At 51.2% G+C, this 16,596-nt stretch overlaps 8 protein-coding genes across 8 annotated transcripts; 3 read left to right on the plus strand and 5 right to left on the minus strand.

The window, feature by feature from the left end:
• Positions 1-208: 208 nt before the first annotated feature.
• PV10_07040 (glycine cleavage system T protein) lies at positions 209-2,064 on the minus strand. Its single transcript, XM_016371897.1, has one exon. The coding sequence runs from the start codon at positions 1,859-1,861 to the stop codon at positions 377-379; it is 1,485 nt and encodes a 494-aa protein (XP_016221229.1). The 5' UTR covers positions 1,862-2,064; the 3' UTR covers positions 209-376.
• Positions 2,065-3,144: 1,080 nt separating this feature from the next.
• On the minus strand, positions 3,145-4,292 carry PV10_07041 (uncharacterized protein). The gene is made up of 3 exons (XM_016371898.1): positions 4,058-4,292; positions 3,770-3,956; positions 3,145-3,670 (listed from the first exon to the last, which is right to left on the minus strand). The coding sequence occupies exons 1-3, from the start codon at positions 4,142-4,144 to the stop codon at positions 3,315-3,317; spliced, it is 630 nt and encodes a 209-aa protein (XP_016221230.1). The 5' UTR covers positions 4,145-4,292; the 3' UTR covers positions 3,145-3,314.
• Positions 4,293-4,443: 151 nt separating this feature from the next.
• PV10_07042 (uncharacterized protein) lies at positions 4,444-7,378 on the minus strand. Its single transcript, XM_016371899.1, has 4 exons — positions 7,024-7,378; positions 6,526-6,710; positions 6,400-6,475; positions 4,444-6,352 (listed from the first exon to the last, which is right to left on the minus strand). Exons 1-4 carry the CDS (start codon positions 7,060-7,062, stop codon positions 4,553-4,555), a joined length of 2,100 nt encoding a protein of 699 aa, XP_016221231.1. The 5' UTR covers positions 7,063-7,378; the 3' UTR covers positions 4,444-4,552.
• A 144-nt stretch (positions 7,379-7,522) lies between these two features.
• Positions 7,523-8,428, plus strand: PV10_07043 (uncharacterized protein). Its single transcript, XM_016371900.1, has 3 exons — positions 7,523-7,710; positions 7,761-7,936; positions 7,985-8,428. The coding sequence occupies exons 1-3, from the start codon at positions 7,585-7,587 to the stop codon at positions 8,229-8,231; spliced, it is 549 nt and encodes a 182-aa protein (XP_016221232.1). The 5' UTR covers positions 7,523-7,584; the 3' UTR covers positions 8,232-8,428.
• PV10_07044 (uncharacterized protein) lies at positions 8,199-9,523 on the minus strand. The gene is made up of 2 exons (XM_016371901.1): positions 8,837-9,523; positions 8,199-8,786 (listed from the first exon to the last, which is right to left on the minus strand). The coding sequence occupies exons 1-2, from the start codon at positions 9,362-9,364 to the stop codon at positions 8,571-8,573; spliced, it is 744 nt and encodes a 247-aa protein (XP_016221233.1). The 5' UTR covers positions 9,365-9,523; the 3' UTR covers positions 8,199-8,570.
• A 292-nt stretch (positions 9,524-9,815) lies between these two features.
• PV10_07045 (uncharacterized protein) lies at positions 9,816-14,170 on the plus strand. The gene is made up of 3 exons (XM_016371902.1): positions 9,816-11,815; positions 11,867-11,968; positions 12,028-14,170. Exons 1-3 carry the CDS (start codon positions 10,144-10,146, stop codon positions 13,842-13,844), a joined length of 3,591 nt encoding a protein of 1,196 aa, XP_016221234.1. The 5' UTR covers positions 9,816-10,143; the 3' UTR covers positions 13,845-14,170.
• A 181-nt stretch (positions 14,171-14,351) lies between these two features.
• On the plus strand, positions 14,352-15,413 carry PV10_07046 (uncharacterized protein). The gene is made up of 2 exons (XM_016371903.1): positions 14,352-14,818; positions 14,893-15,413. Exons 1-2 carry the CDS (start codon positions 14,522-14,524, stop codon positions 15,199-15,201), a joined length of 606 nt encoding a protein of 201 aa, XP_016221235.1. The 5' UTR covers positions 14,352-14,521; the 3' UTR covers positions 15,202-15,413.
• Positions 15,318-16,596, minus strand: PV10_07047 (uncharacterized protein). Its single transcript, XM_016371904.1, has 2 exons — positions 16,160-16,596; positions 15,318-16,068 (listed from the first exon to the last, which is right to left on the minus strand). Exons 1-2 carry the CDS (start codon positions 16,271-16,273, stop codon positions 15,445-15,447), a joined length of 738 nt encoding a protein of 245 aa, XP_016221236.1. The 5' UTR covers positions 16,274-16,596; the 3' UTR covers positions 15,318-15,444.

Here is a 16,596-nt window from a genome sequence, read left to right on the forward strand (position 1 = left end):
GCTCTCGGTTTTTTTTGTTCTTGGATTGAGCCTACCTAGTACTCAAATGATTCAATTTTGTGTCATGTCATTGTTGCCGTGGACCTGGCACGTTGGAGGTGAGTGGCGCAGTATTTGCGGCGAGTGCTTACAAGCGACAATCTGCGACGGTGACAACTTCAAATGCAAGTTTGATCTCGTCAATGCACTGAAAGATTCAGATACGTTCGTAAATTTGTGAATCAACTCATTCATTCATTGTAATGAGACCTCTGAGACGAGGATTTCGATCCCTAGCGGGATATATACTGGTGTTGACTATAACGCACGATTCATCCTACATGTTGAAGACAGATGCCTACCTAGACAATAGATTGCCCGAACCCAATACCGGAGTCTAGGCAGCTGGGCGATAAAACTTATTCTCGACAAAGGGCATCTTAGCCACCTCGGCTTTCCTGATGTTCTTGCGAACCTTGAGACCGACCTTGGTTCCCCTTTTGTGGTATCCATTCTTGATATATCCCATGGCGATGTTTTGGCCGTCCATACTCGGGCTTGGACTTCCCGATGTGATGTGACCGATGACCTCGTTGTTGTTCTCGATGTCGACGATCTCGGCGCCCTCTCGGGCGGCGGGACCCTTTTCGACCAGGAATCCTACTCGACGTTCTCCCATGGTCTTAGGAGAAGCGAGTTGCTTGTTGATCTTCTCATGTCCGTTGTAAGGTGGTTTAGGGTTGTCGCCACGACGAGACTTGCCAACGATCCACCCAAGAGCGGCTTCAGGAGGAGTGATAGTATCGTTGATGTCGTGGCCGTACAGACACATTCCAGCTTCGAGGCGGAGGGAGTCACGGGCGCCGAGGCCGGCCCATCGCACCTTGGATGAATCGGCAGTCAGGGCTTTGGCAATTGAGATGGCCAATTCGGCGGCATTGCCATTCTCTGGAGGGATGGAAATCTCAAAGCCATCTTCGCCAGTATACCCTGTACGGCTGATGAGGAGAGATGGGGTATTGGTTGCAGTTTCAGGGAGGGTCAGCTGGAGCCAACGGCAGGTGCCGAAATAGAGTGTGTCGAGGTTGGTATCAAGGGTATCATCCTCGGTGTCGTTGAAAACTAGGGCCTGGAGAATAGATGCGGCTTCAGGTCCTTGGAAGGCTAAAAGTGCATGGTTGTCCAACACATGCCAAGCGATCTTGTCTTCGGAGGCTGATTTCGACTTGAGGAAAGCTTGACGCTGAGCCTCGATGAAAGGCAGATCGGTTTCACGACAGCCGGCGTTAGTCACGAAGTAGAAGGAGTCCTTGCCGATACGGGTGATGACGGTGTCGTCGACAATGCCACCCTGTTCATTCAGCAGGGTAGACAAGCTTGAATGGTACTTCTCGATCTCATTGATAGCTGTCGGGGTGATGGTGGCAAGGAATTCTTCTGCAAGCTCGCCGGACATCTTGTGCTGAACCATGTGTGAGACGTCAAAAAGAGAAGCGTGGGCCCGAGTCCAGAGATGGGATTCCCGATGTGAAAGATCTGGATAGTCCAAGGGCATGGCAAAGCCAGCGAAGGGGACCAGTTTGGCATTCAGACTGACATGCAAATCATTCAATGGCGTCTTGCTCAATTCACTTGACGGGGTTGATGATGATGCATGGCGGCGTTGTGTCGCGGAGGATAGTGGATTGGCGCCGCGAGTAACGCAGTTTGGTAAATATGTTGGATGAGCGTTGATCTGATTATTGTGGGGGTTGGAAGACTGAATACTTGGAAGTGGGTTGCTCAGAATGCTGATTTCCCTTCGACAGCAATGTGCTGATGTTGTTCTGGTGGCTTTGGAAGCTCCAGCCAGCAGAGACTGTGCGCTCCTGTAGGGCCGCATGGTATGTATCTGATGTGAAGAATCTTTTGATATTGAATCCTTGACGATAGAGCTTAAGGCAAGGACACCAAGTCAGATCGCATGCTAAAGAAACGACAATGCGAAAAGTCCTTATTGATGTCAATTCGGACTTGTGTCGAAGGGCGGAAGATGAGTCTGAGAGCTTTGTCCTCTGGTGATTCTCTAGTTCTCTGATGTTGAGGGGTGGACTGAAGTCAAAAAGCATGGAATGGAGGGAAGGGCGGCGGACATGTGAGCGGAGAAGAAGATCATGAATGACAACGTCTGACAACTCGATTTGACACCTAATGAGGAATGGTTCAGTCTTGGCATCAAATCTGGCACGCAGTCTCCAACTTCATCTCTTTTTCTTTCTGCGTTTCCTCTCTTCTCCTCCTTCAGTCCTCCGCGTTCAAAGGATCGCATTCAAAGCTCACGCACAGTAAGCGACTCTTCTCTCTCACGGGAGAACAGTATGTCTTGCATACCACAGGTTCCTTGACTGGACCAGCTTTGGGAGAAAGTCCCCGGACCACCTGACTTCTTCTCTTCCAGGAAGAATCATCAGGACTTGCCGAAAGGCGCCGCCATAAAAGCACATTCACAGCGGCTGATCACACGCCTCCCCCTCTTCCTCAAAAGGCCCATTCCTCTTCGTCAGCCTCGACCTTGACGTCGTTTGTACTCATCCTTTTCATCTCGGCGTCCATAGTATCTCTTTCCTACGTCGAGGCAGTATCTGGACGGATGATGATATGAGTCTGTTCCTTGGGCTTTCGGGCTAGGTTCTACCAACACTGTGGGATTGGGGTCCGGGCAACGAATGCTTACAATGAAGAGACGTCGAGGGATGACTGGAGGCGGAAGAGATGGTGTCCTGTGGGGGTCCAAGAGTGGCTTGGAGGTTGCGCAATTCGTCACATGCACATAGTTATGCGATTACTCGGTCAGAATCTCCTTGTGAGTTTCTGTTTATCGGGTAACTCGACGGGGCTTATTCTTGAAACGCGGAGACCAATCTACTTTTGGGTCTGTAGCTTATGGCAAAGCGGCGACTGATGTGCCTGAACAACCTTTGTCGGTATACAGGCTTGTCGCAGATGTTCCGTCGAACGGACCAGACTCCTTTTTTCTTCGTGGCACCAAGATGGCCGTTCAAATGATGAGCACATCAATCAATAGAGTCAAGCACTTAGACCTCCATGATCTCGAAATGAGCACGGCTGGTCATTGACGAAAACGATTGTTTTATTCTGATGAACCTCATGGTCTTCTTTTCCACGCTGCTATGCAGAAAAATCCAGATCTCTGTCTGTTGATGGCGTGCACCTTTCGTCATCCAACATGAATAGCAGGAGACTTTAATCATAATAATCACACAAGTGTCTATCATTCATGCTTGCTTCTGCCATTTGTACTGCAGATCGCCCACGCCCACGCGCATGCCCATGTACTAACTACTCTTCTTACTCTCACCACCCGCCGCCGGTATCTTGACCTTTTGCTTGTCTGCCGCAACTGGATCCGTTGACCAGACCGTCTGTATGATGTAGAAGATGAATTCCGAGGTCAGAGCAATCACAGTCGCGCATGCTGTGCTCCAGACATTGATACTGACTCCTCCATAGGGACATCGAGGGAATCCAAGAATCCACTCGACAGGCCAGGGAAACCAGCCTCGAGGGCAGGTAAAGACCGGGGTCTTTGCGTGCCAGAACTGAATGCCCAGTCTCAGACCATTGGTCAAGGTCCATCGCACGGCCGATGCTTTGGTGTCAAAGGATGATCGAGAACTGGAGACGGAGGAGGCTGTAAGAGGAAATTGAATCGTCAGATCAAATGATCAGAGTTTGGGTCAATGGGCCGACTGGCTTGGGCCTGCCTGCCTGTCCATAGGTATCTCCATACCTTTCTTGTCATGCTCTTCCAACGCCTTATCATGCTGCCTGCGCAGTTTCGCCCATTTCGAGAACTCATCCTGCGCCGAAATGGCATTCATCTCGCGTTTTAACCGTACCACTTCACGCCGCAGTCGGTTCTGTTCTTTAATTGCCTGTGATGACCCCACTGGGAGTCGACAGTAGAGTTGCCATAACTATAGCACAAAACAATCATACACATGTCAGCTGATACTGTGCAATAGTTTGTCTCAAGGAAGAACATCGTCCTCATCCTTGTTCACATATAGGTACGTACCAGGTCATTGATCGGTTTGGCCCCGACTGTCTGCACAATGTGGCAGACTAGTTGGATCAAGAGAACGCCAATTAAGAGGGAGACCATGGCGCAGGAAGACCGTAGGTGTTGGTCAGAAGGGGTCGAGGGGCGTCCTTTGGACTATTAGGCATGTATTGTAAGGTGTCCAGTCCGATTCACTGCATCTTAAACCGCAGTTTGCAGTTTATTACGAGAGTGTTTCCCCCACATTGAGTTGCAGGTGCAATTCAAGTTGGCCGCTAAAATCACTTGACACTTGATGCCACTTTTACGTGCATGAGTCAATAAGTGACGTAAATCTGGCACACTCGAGTCGTGCTGTCATACTCTAGGAGTACCTGATATTACGACTATTAATTGATCTCCTGAACCCTCACTATCACAATTTCCAATATGAGTATATTCTGGAACGTTTAAATCGCCGAAACCATTACATTGAGTCGCTACCTGATTTCACGCCATCTAGCATCTCAATCACAATAAGAGGTCACTGTTGTTTCCAACTCCAGCCTGCGGGTGCATCACCTGTTGTGGTGCACTTTGGTTCACAACATACGAGTTCCCAGCCAGACCCTCACTTGGACTTGTTACTAGATCACCGCCACTGTTCTCGCTCAGACTGAGATTTTTAAAGTAGTCATCTGCAGCATTAATGGCCGCCTGGTGTCCACCCACGGGCGTCCCACCAGGAGTTGTTGGGCCCAAGAGAAAAGGCTTGGTGAGATTGAGAGGTGATCCCAGAACATTGTTGAGGTCTTCCTTCTTGCGTTGGAGAGCTGGTGAGTCTTGTAGTCGTCGGGGACGAGCTGCGCGGAAGACTTGCTGTACTGGCTTCAGGTAGATGGTTGCTAATGTACCGATTCCCAAGCACAACTCTTCTAATGTGATAGGGTCAAGCTTCTCGCTTTCGGCTGAAATGGGTGGTTTCAGTCCCATGACTACCTTTTTCGCGGCAACAGGGTCTGCTGAGAGAAGACGCCAGTACATGTAACCTCGGTCCCGTAGATCCGGATCGTCTGTTTCTTCTGTGCACCATTTCAACACCTGGGGCACGATTGAGGCTCCCTTAGTTGGTCGGTGAAGGAATAGCTTCACTGTCGCCGTCAGAAGAGCAAGCTGTACTTCGTTTGGCTCGTCGTGGAATGTTGACAGATAGTCTTGGAGAAGCGAGTCAGCGTTGTCGATACGATCGGCATATTCTCCAATGATCCAGATAATGGCAGCTTTGGCTTCTGGTTCATCGAGTTCGTCAATCTGGCCGATGACAGTAGAAATAACGGACTCGTATTGGTTGGGGTATTTTCGAAAGATGTTCTTGATAACCACCGTCGCCTCTTGAACAATGTAGGGGATTTTGGCGTTGACCAAGTCCAAGAGGGCGTCAATGCACTGTCGCGCCGCGGGCTCGATTTTGATGGCCAATTTGCCAATTGCTCGCACTGCCTTGCGTACAAATTGGACGTCAATCTCCGTGGCATATTCCTTCAGCTCATTCAGCACCACAGAAATGTTGGATTTGTTGGCAAGCATGAATATCAGTTCCAGCTTGGTGACTTTGACATAGATGGGGTCGTTGTACTTGCAGAAGAAAACTCGAATATCATTCTGCAATACTTCGGGTCTCTGCTGGAGGATGAGAATTGCGTTTCTGAGCGCCAAGTACTGAATCTCGGGAGGTTTTGCAAGGAGTGTGACCACAGGGGGCGACAGCTTGCGGCAGAGCTCGTCAATCTTTCTCTGATCCGAAATGTAGTTCATGAGATACATTATGACACGGATACACGTTAGCACCACGGCCGAATTCGAGTGGGAGAGCCGTGAGGCGATTCTTTCCGCGAGCAACAGCGCATCGCCCGAATCTTGTGGAAGGTAAGACATTAAAGCCTCCAGGACATAGGTCTGAGACCATTCATTGCAATCTGGGAGGATTGAGACAATCTTTGATGCGCTGGCATAGTCGATGGTGAGTTTGATGTTGTCACTTCTTTCCCAGATGTCCTGCAGGGCAGAGAGAGCGCTAGCAACAACCGTGGGATTGTCATCCTTGAGCATACGGTTGAGCCGGTCAATCAGATCTGATCCCTCAATCAGTCGCTTGTCATGGTCGTAGACTTTGGCTACTGTGATGGCAGCTGTCTTTCTGACATAAGGATCTTGATCTGACATCAACCTCTTGAGAGGGGTGAGAGTGCCCTCGACAAATTCGCGGACGTGGACGTAAGACACAGTGCGCAACGCAAGAGCCCTTATCAGAGGATTCGGGTCGTCCATATCCTGCAATTGTTAGATATCTTCTGATTAATGAGGTAGGGGTTAGCCACCTGCTGCAAGACCGGCAAGGCCCGGAGAGCAATATCTGGCTTCATGCGGGCATAATGCTGCAAGTATAAAAATGACCTTGATTCGTTAGTCGAAGTTCTTCGTAGGCCAAAACTTCCTCGACCTACATTTTCTTGATTTCCAAGTTCGGTATTTGCATACAGGCAATGATGTCGGGGAAAAGAGCGATCATATCATTGTTGCTCATGGTCATATTGGCGACGATCTTCTTGAGGGCGTTTTTCCTTGCATTATGATTCTTGTCCTTCTTGGTGGGATTAACGAGTTCCTGCCGTAACTCGGCAACCTTGCCCTGTAAGACAGTATGAGCTTCAAGTTCATCAGGGGTTTCGATGAGGCCTGCTTCCGCCAACGACACAAGTAGATGATATGATTTGCAGGCGGAACATCGACAGATCCCCTGCTGCGGTTGCGCTAGCATGGGAAGTGTCGGATCTTCATCACCATGCATCTTAGGGGCCCGCGTATCATTTTCATCTTTCCTTTGAACAGCAAACACATTCGATGTAGTGCCTCGTCGTTCCGGAAAGTGAGACTCTGGCCGTGACACGTGGGGATGAACATGGAACAAGGGTCGGATTGGGGATGGTGCAAGTCTGGCTTACCCGTGCGAACAGTTTTGCATCTCCTTGGCCTGATGACATATCGCCGTTTATTTGGAAGATTTACAGACCTCTGGCGTTGGTATTACGAGATGACTCTGCCGGTAGACTGTTCCAACTCCGTCGGGGAAGTTAATGTGTCAGGAGGAACTCATACTAGCCTCGGCCTTGGTGTGTCTTTGGGGCCAACAGTGGACGGCCGAAAATCGCCACAAGGGTCTGCTGCACGCACGTAGATATCTCGTCTGGTCGGTCAGGCACCGTTCAGAAGTCCTGGAACAGTTCGGAGGGATGGGTGAATCGATATCAACAAGTAGTCTTGTCGAAGATCCTGAGAAGGGGCTGGACGACGTCTTTTCTACGCGACTTGGGGGATGTCAATGGGGAGTTTATGGTTAGCGGCCGACGATTAAGCATTCGAGGCCAAGGCGTTTTCGGAGTTACTCTTTTTTCCGTGCCGGGAGACTGCGACCACGTTGATGTCAATTGATATGTCTTTCAACGACAATCACTACCACCAGAAGACCAACCTCATTGCCCCCGACAGCTCCCACACACTCCGTCATGGCCCATCCACCTCCAAAATGGGTCGTTGATCTCAATAGAGGGATCCCCCCCAAAGCCAAGAACGCTGCCAGCATCCCAGATCCTCCAGGCTACACCAGTTCCAAGGCCGTATCAGGAAAGCAGGTTGGTGGAATTGAATCTCACTGTTGAGTATGAAACCTGACGGTGTCTAGAAATCACAAGCTCCTGCAAGAAAAGGCCGTACGCCTGAGGAAACACAAACTCTCAAAGTAAAGAAAGCCTGGGAGATCGCCCTTGGACCAGCAAAACAACTCCCCATGCAGGCCATTATGGGGTACATGTCTGGCAATTCGTTACAAATTTTCTCCATCATGATGGTGTTTATGCTGTAAGTAGGATGCAACGAGATGAAGCAGCTTGCTATTAATCGGTTCAGGTTTAAAAACCCTCTCCAAGCCATTGCGCAAACCAATACAGCCTTTGCCAAATTCGAAAGCGCCGGAACACGCGGCCAGATGCTGGGCATTAAAGCGGTCTATGTCCTGATGCAATTCCTCCTTCTGGGCTTGGGAGTCTACAAGGTCAACAGCATGGGTTTACTCCCGACCACTCGAAGTGACTGGTTGGCATGGGAATCAGAAAGACAGCCGCTAGAACGGGCGTACTTCGCATTTGGTCAATAATACCTACATAATATTATACCCCGACACGGAGCTGTCGTGTATGAGGATTGACATTGGTCTTGGATTATTGAGGATTGGCCCTTTTTGTTGTGCTTTCCAAATTTCCCAGCCCCTCCAGCTGCGCAATGCAGGCGAATTTACGATTCAGATATCAGGCGCAGAACTTGATTGTCTCTGAAACATGACCTGTGACAAAGCTCCGCATTATCATCAAAATTTGAATATCCAAACAATGTTGCGAGGTCCAACTCCGAGATGCGCCAATTGCTATCGTCATGCACCGTGAAGCTATACTGAACACTGCGCTTGCAACATTGTCCTTCCAGCGCCTTTGCAGAGTCACGAGTGTTGAAATCGAACGTTTTTAGGACGGTGTCCCTCGACCAGATTCGAACTATTTCCAAGTGATGGGGCTGCCGGAGTAGCACCGCTTTCTCTTTCAACAATGGATAGGGGCTTCTTATCGTCTGGAATCGATGATGCTCCTCGCTCGAGCGCCAGAGCTTGTAATTTCTCCGCCATGCCGTCGTCCACGCCAGGAGACATTGACAGTGCCTGAGAGCGATCAGTCGTCGCGCAAAATGGAATCGAGTGTATGAACATACCTGGAGAGAATCGACTAGGCTCTCATTCTGACCCATTTCGTCAAGAAGCTTAATGTCAACTGGACTCACATCACGGAGCCACGCAGGCTCGTTGCCAAGTTGAGCTCTCACAAACATGGTTCGTTCCTGGCAGGCTGTTGAACACCATTTCTCTAATTCGGCTTTATCGAGGAGTTTGAACTCCTTGCCACCTTTGCGATTCCAGACTTTGACACCACCACCTTGAACCTTTTGGTTGGGCTTGGGACAGAGAGCATACCCACATCTGTCATCAACGTTTCGCTCATATATCAGATCTTCCAGATCCGAGGGTTGCCATAAACTCAGGCATTGCTTGAATAGTGTTGCATCTGCGGAGATGGGATGTGCAGGATCAACGTCTGGCTTCGAAGGAAGATCGTAGGCGTCGACAATTAAATCCGCGATCTTGGCCTTGAGTCTTTTGCGGCCCTCGATATCGTGAGCTTGTTTTAGGGCGGCTGCTCGTATGCGGCTGTCAGTTTCGTCTTTGGATTTGGCTCCAGCCATGGTCGATATTTTATGTCATTCTAGACCAATCTATTGGATCTCGATGAACGGGAGTTGCATGACCAGGAAAAGACTTCGGCCTAATAAGCGGCTGGTGATGATTCAAGCCAACATTTCTGACTGGGAATTGTGAAATCTGTGACTGCCGTCATTACTTGACTTTCCTTCCCTCACTATTCAAGTGGAAAGCGCTCCAGTCACGCGCCCATAGCGCCTTCCCCACGCAAGTTTCAAGATGCGTCACGTGATTAAATGTCATGCCCCGCGGATGACTCGGCGGCCGTTGCCCACAAGAGTGAATACTATGCGGTACATTCAGTCCCTGTCTCCCTCTAAATACCTACACTAGGGGGCGAGATAAGTGCTCTCTATGGACCGAATAACTGTCAAGGCACAGTTCATGCAGGTGGGAAGAATCCTCTGGGACTTGGCAGTGCTGGTTGATCTTCAGTTAAAGTAGCTGGTATTGAGGTGCCTAATCGCCCCCAATCCCTCCAATAACCGCACAGGACGAAAGTGGCGCGGAGTGCTGCGTCACCGTAACCGTCATTTTGACTGCCTTGGGCCAGACAAAGCAATCCACTTACCACTGTTAGCGCCACAAACCACCACCACCACATCTCCTCCACCACCAACAACACCGCCTGCGCCTGAGCCTGCGCTAAGTCTCACTCTCTGTGCGACCATTTCTCGCTCGAATTTCGAGTGAGATTGTTAATTGCTACACCACCCACCACCACCTGCCTCTCCATCCCCCTTCCATTATCTCAGCAGACAGTATGTCTGTCCCTCCCTTCAAAGTCAAAGCTGTCTTTGATTACAAGTCGGATGAACCGGACGACCTCAGCTTTCCCACCGGTCAGATAATCACCGTCACCGATGATGATGACGCCGACTGGTATACCGGCGAATATGATGCTGCTTCCGGTGAGAAACTGCAAGGCATCTTTCCCAGGAACTTTGTCGAGAAATACGAACCCACTATTCCCACTCGACCAGCACGAGCACCCAAACGAGCACCTGCATCAGAACCGACAGAAGACGTCGTAGACCACCCCGCACCACAACCTCCTCCTTCCCAAGCAGCCTCTATCATAAAACCCCAGGAAGAAAAAGCAGACTCGACAAATGCCTCTGTCGAGTCGGCTAAAGAAGAACCTCCCAGCTCCCCACTTGCCCCTGCTAAGGCCCCGGCTCCTGTTCCCAAGTCTCCTCCAGCTGCTGCCAAACCAGCTGGCAGCAAGGCCCCTCCTCCAGTGGCCGAGAAACCATCTTCTAGCTCTTTTAAAGATCGAATAGCTGCCTTCAACAAGCCGGCAGCTCCCCCTGTTTCATCGTATAAGCCGTCCGGCGCGGGTTCCAACTCTAATTTTGTTAAGAAAGCATTTGTCGCTCCTCCACCTAGCAGAAATGCCTATGTTCCACCCCCCAGAGAACCACAACCTCAGAAAATCTACCGCCGTGAAGAGGATCCTCAGATGCAGGATCAAGAACCAGCCGAACAGAAAGAGGATTCTTCCCTGAGTCGAGCCGAGCCAACAGAAGACGAACCTAAACCCCAAAGCTTAAAGGACAGAATAGCCGCTCTACAGAAGCAGCAGCTCGAGCAGGCTTCGAGGAACTCTGAAAAGAAGGAGAAACCCAAGCGACCGCCCAAAAAGCGAGTCGACTCCGCTGATGACGTGGAGCATGTTCCTGCACCAGAACCAGGTCTGTCCAAAGTCGGGACCAACGAGGCTACAGGCCCTACTCCCGGCGATTCTGTCCCAGATGATACTGAACCACCACCTGGGCCTCCAATTCGTCGAACATCCACAGCTCAAAGCGTAATACCACAGCCACAACCTTCCAGGGAACTGGTGAGCGACACTAATGATGCTGATGACTCCGGGGCAGGCGACGAGGAAGATGGGCAAGAAACCTCAACTGAGGAGGAACGACCCAAATCGAAAGGTGTCGACAGGTCTAACACCGGCCTTGCAAGACAAAAGTCAATTGAACCAGAACAACGCGACGATGCCGAAGAAGAGGACGAAGAGGATGAAGAAGAAGATGAGGACCCAGAAATTCGACGACGGAGAGAGCTGAGGGAGAGAATGGCCAAGATGAGTGGTGGCATGGGCATGATGGGCATGTTTGGCCCACCAGGAGGGATGGGACCTCCCCCTGCTCGCAAACAGAAGCCATCCGCTGAAAGTGGTCGGCTGAGCTCTGAAAGTCATCAGCATGCAGACACCGAGGAGCGAGCTCCTCCAGTTAGGATCATGGCGCTTCCTGGCATGGCCACCGCAGCCATCAAGCGACCAGACGACACAAACGATGAAAGTGATCAGGACGAGACGGCACGGCCAACCCCTCAGGAGACTGTTGCTCCCGGCGAGACCAATGACTATATCTCGCAACCATTGCAGAGACGCTCAACGGATCGTGCTGCACCTCCCACTCCGCATGGTAGGTCTGCTGTTTGGCCGCGATGCCAGTGCTTCTACTAACCTCATCTAGACCGAGCTGCCCCCCCTCCGCCACCACGCGATACTAGAGCTGTCCCACCCCCTCCTCCCACGGCGTCAAGACCAGTCCCCCAGGCTCCTCAGTCTCCAATTTGTAAGTTTTTCTCGTCCTTGATGTTCTGTCCATTGTCGAATCATGCTGACAGTCTCTAGCTCGTTCCGCCCCCCCTGTTCCGCCCACACCTGTTGCTTCCTACCCCGAAGGCGAAAATGAGAGTGAAGATGACAAGGAATCCGACATTCCTTCAGCACCTCAATCGCCTCTTGCAGACGGACCTACAAGCCCACCACTAGGAGCCCCGCCGCCGCCCAAGAGAACTGATGCACCACTGCCCTTGGACACCACGGAGAAAACGATCGCTCCTACTGAAGATAAGCGGGCTAGTCGGCCTCCGCCGCCGGTTCCGCAAAGCCCCGCCTCACCTCAGACGAGAGCACCTCCTCCGCCACCTCCCGGGCAACCTCCCGTGCGGCGCTCTACCTCTGATTCGCGAGGATTTGCTGCAACCAAGGCCCCCGGAGAGGAGGAGAGCGAAGAAGACGAGGTCACAGAATATGATGGTGACTATGACACCGATATCGCCTCAAGCGCAAAACACAAAGACGCACTGAAAGCACACAACCGAGACTCGAGCCTCGAAGATGGCGTCCTTACAGATGACGCCTTGAAGTCATCCAAAAACGCCCCGACTCGTGCTGTGCCTCCACTACCACCAGTCGCCGCCCCACGTGACCTCCCGCCGCCACCTCCTCCGTCATCAGCACCGAAATCAAGGAAATCTCTGGATGCTCCACGGGTAGCGCCACCGCCGGTGCCTCCCCCAAAGCTACCCGAGAACCACGATGAGGACTACGACCCTTACCGATACGATCCTCCTCCACAAAGCGCTTCAAGGGCTCAGTATACTCAGATGCTGCAATCGCCTCAGGAAGAAGTCGAAGAGGAAGATCTTTATGGGCCCCCATCACAAGCTCCATCTTCTCATCCGCCGCCGCCTCCACCAGCAGATAGAAGCGCTCCACCACCGCCCAACCTGCAGCCAGATTACTATCCTCCACCGCCACCCCCTTCCTTTGCACCCCCAGGACAGCCAGATGCCAACAAGGTATCACTTGATGTCAAAAGGTCTGCTACGGTGTCACGGCGGTCGATGGACCAGTCGCGCGCTACTGGTGAACAGGGATACATCGCCCGTGATATTGATCTCGGAAAAAGTAGTGGATGGTGGGCTCAACACAACCTCCCTCCCCCATCATTGCAGAACCGAACAGACGTTCTCTACGAAATCGAGACATCATCGAATTCAAAGCGTGGTGGCAAGTCCACAATCTCGAAAGATGTTTATGTGCTCTACATAGACTATTCTTCCACCACCATCAATGCCAGCTTTGACAGCGCCGACCCAAGCCATGTGGTATTTGAACAAAACCACGAACGCCCCCCTCCTCCACCCAGGCGTGATCAACTAGAAACGGCGTCTTCACAATTCGGCGCCCAAATTGCCCGAGCTGCAAACAGTCTGGCAGGTTCAGCAGTTGCAGATGGCTCTGGCCATGCCTTTGTTCTCGAGCTTCTTAGACCTCACAAGACAGCACTCCTGCCCATCGGCACCCGTGCATATGGTGCGCTTGTCTATGCTAATCTTGGCAATGCATCGACACAGCAGTTTGATGAAATTCGAGCTGGTGACATTGTGACCTTCCGCAATGCCAAGTTCGCCGGGCACAAAGGGGGCTTGCACGCCAAATACAGCATGGATGTCGGCAAGCCGGATCATGTTGCTGTGGTAATTGACTGGGATGGGACGAAGAAGAAGATTCGTGCGTGGGAGCAAGGACGGCAGGAGGAGAAGGGTAAGAAGCCAAAGGTCAGAGAGGAGAGCTTCAAAGTTGGCGACCTAAAGAGTGGAGAAGTCATGGTCTGGAGAGTAATGCCGCGAAGCTGGGTTGGTTGGGATAAGTTGACGTGATGCGTCAATGCCCGCGAATCAATTCTGTGAAGGTCATTCCACATTGCATCCCTACTCATACATCCTGTGAGATTCCTTCTATGGTGTGAAACTATATGCAGCTGGATGCCTATCTGTGAAGGGCAGCTCCAATAATTCAAACGGTAGAGGGTCTGGAAGGACCCGGGAGATTAAAACATAAAGGAAGAAGTTCAAAGTCACTGTTGATGATGACCTTTGGACAATGAATAGAGCCACATAGCACACACACACACACAGTCTTAGATTGCCAGTGAGGAGTAGATATCGGCAGATACAGGACTTGAGTTCATGAATAGAGAAAAGACACTTACCAATGTCTTCAAAGTCAGACGGACGAGACAGAACTGCACTTCGGCGAATTGTGACTACGGTGGGTGACTCGTATTACTAGGGCCAATCATTTGCATGCAATGACAGTTGGGATCTCGGGATTTAGGAACCACGTCGTCTCAAGTTACTCTGATCAACTTGTAATCTATTTAATTATGACAACCATGAGTTGAACATTGCAATACTCATGATCCCGTGCGCCGATATAATCCAGGCAACCGAATTTATCTTGGACCGACCGCTATCTCTCTTCCACCGCCTTATCCCCAGGCTACCACCCACCAAAGACGGGCTGAATCTTGCCTGCGCATTGCGGAGTAAACGATATGTCTTCGACCATGGAGGAAGAAGCAACGATATCAATACCATCTCTAGCCTTCGTCGCAGTTCTAGGCTTTTTTATATACCGCTATTTCTTCTCCGCGCCGCGGACCGGAGGGGATAGATCGGCGGCATCATCGTCACGCACCAACGGACTTCGATTCACGCCAGCCCAAGTCGATCAAATAGCTCAAATGTTCCCACAACTCAGCCGGCGAGACATTATGTGGGATCTCCATCGGAATAGAGGCAGTGTACAGGCCACAACAGAACGAGTGTTGACAGGACGGGGGCTGGACCCGGTAAGACATGAGCAGTGGAAGCAGGGATGCAAAGATGTCTCTTGCGGATGGTTACTGATGATTCCTGCCAACAGGCCCCACCTTCATTTCAGCCGCCGCCACAGTTTACGGCGCCGTCGTCAGAGCCCGCCACTGCATCAATAGCGACATCTTCTTCGACGACTATTCCACTTCCTCCGGATCTCATCTCGAGATATAACCTTCAAGCCAAGATCAATTCAAAGGGCAAGGAGAGAGAGGAGGAGGATCCGCCGCCGGGCTGGGCCAGCAGCAAGGAGGCAAGACAGAAGATGCTGCAACAGCGAAGAGAGGAAATGATTCTCGCAGCGCGAAGGAAACTGCAGGAAAAGGATCAGGCCTCGGAACCTGCACCTCTGAATTAAATCAATGACAGCCTGGCGATCAATGGACTTCAAGGCTGGCATTCGCGTTCATTGCGCGGCGCAAACACTTGAGCGAGCGAACAAGTAAAGTAGGAAAGCAGGAACACGGACAGTCCAGATGTGCAAGCAGGTATATAATTTTTATTTTCCCTCTCCCAATTCGAAAGCATCATTCCATGCATGGCATGAAGCCACGACGGATGAGATTCCAGGTAGTGTAGTGTGGTGTAGGACCAAATTCTCTCAAGTCATATCGTCATCCTCGTCATCTACATCGTTGTATCTGCGATTATCCCTCTCTTCTTCGTCACGATCACGTCTGGCTTGCTCTCTACTGGCATCAATCTTGCGCAAGCCGTCCATGACACCAGTAATAAAACCCCTGGACTCAGACACCTCCATGGCGCCGACACCGTCTAAGCGAGTCCCCTCGCCTTCACCAGTCAGGACTTGGACGCCCTTCCTCATCTTAGCCAGACGCACTTCCCGTATATCGCGAAGCAGTTGTCGCACTCGATCGGGGTCGGCGACGTCATCAGCAGCAGCGTCGAGAAGCATCTCTGACATTTCAAACCAATGATATGGCAGAGCCGTGGGGACAGTATTCACAGTACATGATTCCTGGAAGGGCGCTGAAATGTAAAATGCCTTGCCGTCGAAATCGGATGCTCGTGTTGAAGGCATAGGAGGTGCAGGTGAGAAAGTGGTAGGGAAATGCCGTGTCTCGTTTTCGAGGATCTCTGTTAAACTGTCGGTGTGTAGCCACGGTGGAGGTACAATGTTGGCGCGTCGCTGTCGTTTCAGTAGAACTGCAAGCCATAGTGGTAGAGTGCTTCGTTGAGGTGGGATGAGTGGATTGGTTGGTCCCTATACATTCGAAAAGAGAAGACTGGGATCAGTCACACAGTCATCTATGGTAATGAGGCTCGTAGGGATCTGATAGAGTCCTTTCACTTACACCTAGCAAATCCAATCGGTCCAGCCGCTGTCGAGGCACGATGGTAACTTGTTCCATCTCGCAGAGGAAGGCCACTTCGGTGGGCATAAGCCCTTGTGGGTGAGGAAAGGCCATGGCCTAGCCGGCGAGCGCACAAGTTCGAGAGCTATGATAATGAGAGGCGAGGAGTCTCGATCCAGTCCAACATGTTGGTCATTGATGTGAACGACGCGGTTTTGTGGTAGTATTGCTGGCGACGCAGTGCAGTGATATCTCAAGAATCTCTAATTGTGGTCGTGTATGATTATTTTCATGTCCGATTAGGGATCAAAGTGCCTGGAGAGGGCGAGTAGGGTACCCCGCATCACCCCCGGACAGATCTATGGAGGGGTCTTTGGGCAAAGATGATTACGCGTTTTAGGCGTTCTCTCCTGGGCACGATAGGCATGATAGGAATG

This window comes from Exophiala mesophila, assembly GCF_000836275.1.
Source record: "Exophiala mesophila strain CBS 40295 unplaced genomic scaffold supercont1.5, whole genome shotgun sequence".
NCBI lineage: Eukaryota > Fungi > Ascomycota > Eurotiomycetes > Chaetothyriales > Herpotrichiellaceae > Exophiala > Exophiala mesophila.

Coding starts and splice junctions, on each gene's coding strand:
- PV10_07040 (XM_016371897.1), bottom strand. CDS start 1,861: ATGCGGCCCTACAGGAGCGCACAGTCTCTGCTGGCTGGAGCTTCCAAA.
- PV10_07045 (XM_016371902.1), top strand. CDS start 10,144: ATGTCTGTCCCTCCCTTCAAAGTCAAAGCTGTCTTTGATTACAAGTCG. Junction 11,816..11,866: donor TGCACCTCCCACTCCGCATG/GTAGGTCTGCTG, acceptor AACCTCATCTAG/ACCGAGCTGCCCCCCCTCCG. Junction 11,969..12,027: donor GGCTCCTCAGTCTCCAATTT/GTAAGTTTTTCT, acceptor GACAGTCTCTAG/CTCGTTCCGCCCCCCCTGTT.
- PV10_07044 (XM_016371901.1), bottom strand. CDS start 9,364: ATGGCTGGAGCCAAATCCAAAGACGAAACTGACAGCCGCATACGAGCA. Junction 8,787..8,836: donor GCCTAGTCGATTCTCTCCAG/GTATGTTCATAC, acceptor GATCGCTCTCAG/GCACTGTCAATGTCTCCTGG.
- PV10_07041 (XM_016371898.1), bottom strand. CDS start 4,144: ATGGTCTCCCTCTTAATTGGCGTTCTCTTGATCCAACTAGTCTGCCAC. Junction 3,957..4,057: donor CCAAACCGATCAATGACCTG/GTACGTACCTAT, acceptor TTTGTGCTATAG/TTATGGCAACTCTACTGTCG. Junction 3,671..3,769: donor GGAAGAGCATGACAAGAAAG/GTATGGAGATAC, acceptor TTCCTCTTACAG/CCTCCTCCGTCTCCAGTTCT.
- PV10_07043 (XM_016371900.1), top strand. CDS start 7,585: ATGGCCCATCCACCTCCAAAATGGGTCGTTGATCTCAATAGAGGGATC. Junction 7,711..7,760: donor AGGCCGTATCAGGAAAGCAG/GTTGGTGGAATT, acceptor GACGGTGTCTAG/AAATCACAAGCTCCTGCAAG. Junction 7,937..7,984: donor ATCATGATGGTGTTTATGCT/GTAAGTAGGATG, acceptor TAATCGGTTCAG/GTTTAAAAACCCTCTCCAAG.
- PV10_07046 (XM_016371903.1), top strand. CDS start 14,522: ATGTCTTCGACCATGGAGGAAGAAGCAACGATATCAATACCATCTCTA. Junction 14,819..14,892: donor CAGGACGGGGGCTGGACCCG/GTAAGACATGAG, acceptor TCCTGCCAACAG/GCCCCACCTTCATTTCAGCC.
- PV10_07042 (XM_016371899.1), bottom strand. CDS start 7,062: ATGTCATCAGGCCAAGGAGATGCAAAACTGTTCGCACGG. Junction 6,711..7,023: donor ATGCAAAACTGTTCGCACGG/GTAAGCCAGACT, acceptor ACTGTCTTACAG/GGCAAGGTTGCCGAGTTACG. Junction 6,353..6,399: donor CCTTGCCGGTCTTGCAGCAG/GTGGCTAACCCC, acceptor TAACAATTGCAG/GATATGGACGACCCGAATCC.
- PV10_07047 (XM_016371904.1), bottom strand. CDS start 16,273: ATGGCCTTTCCTCACCCACAAGGGCTTATGCCCACCGAAGTGGCCTTC. Junction 16,069..16,159: donor ACCGATTGGATTTGCTAGGT/GTAAGTGAAAGG, acceptor TCGAATGTATAG/GGACCAACCAATCCACTCAT.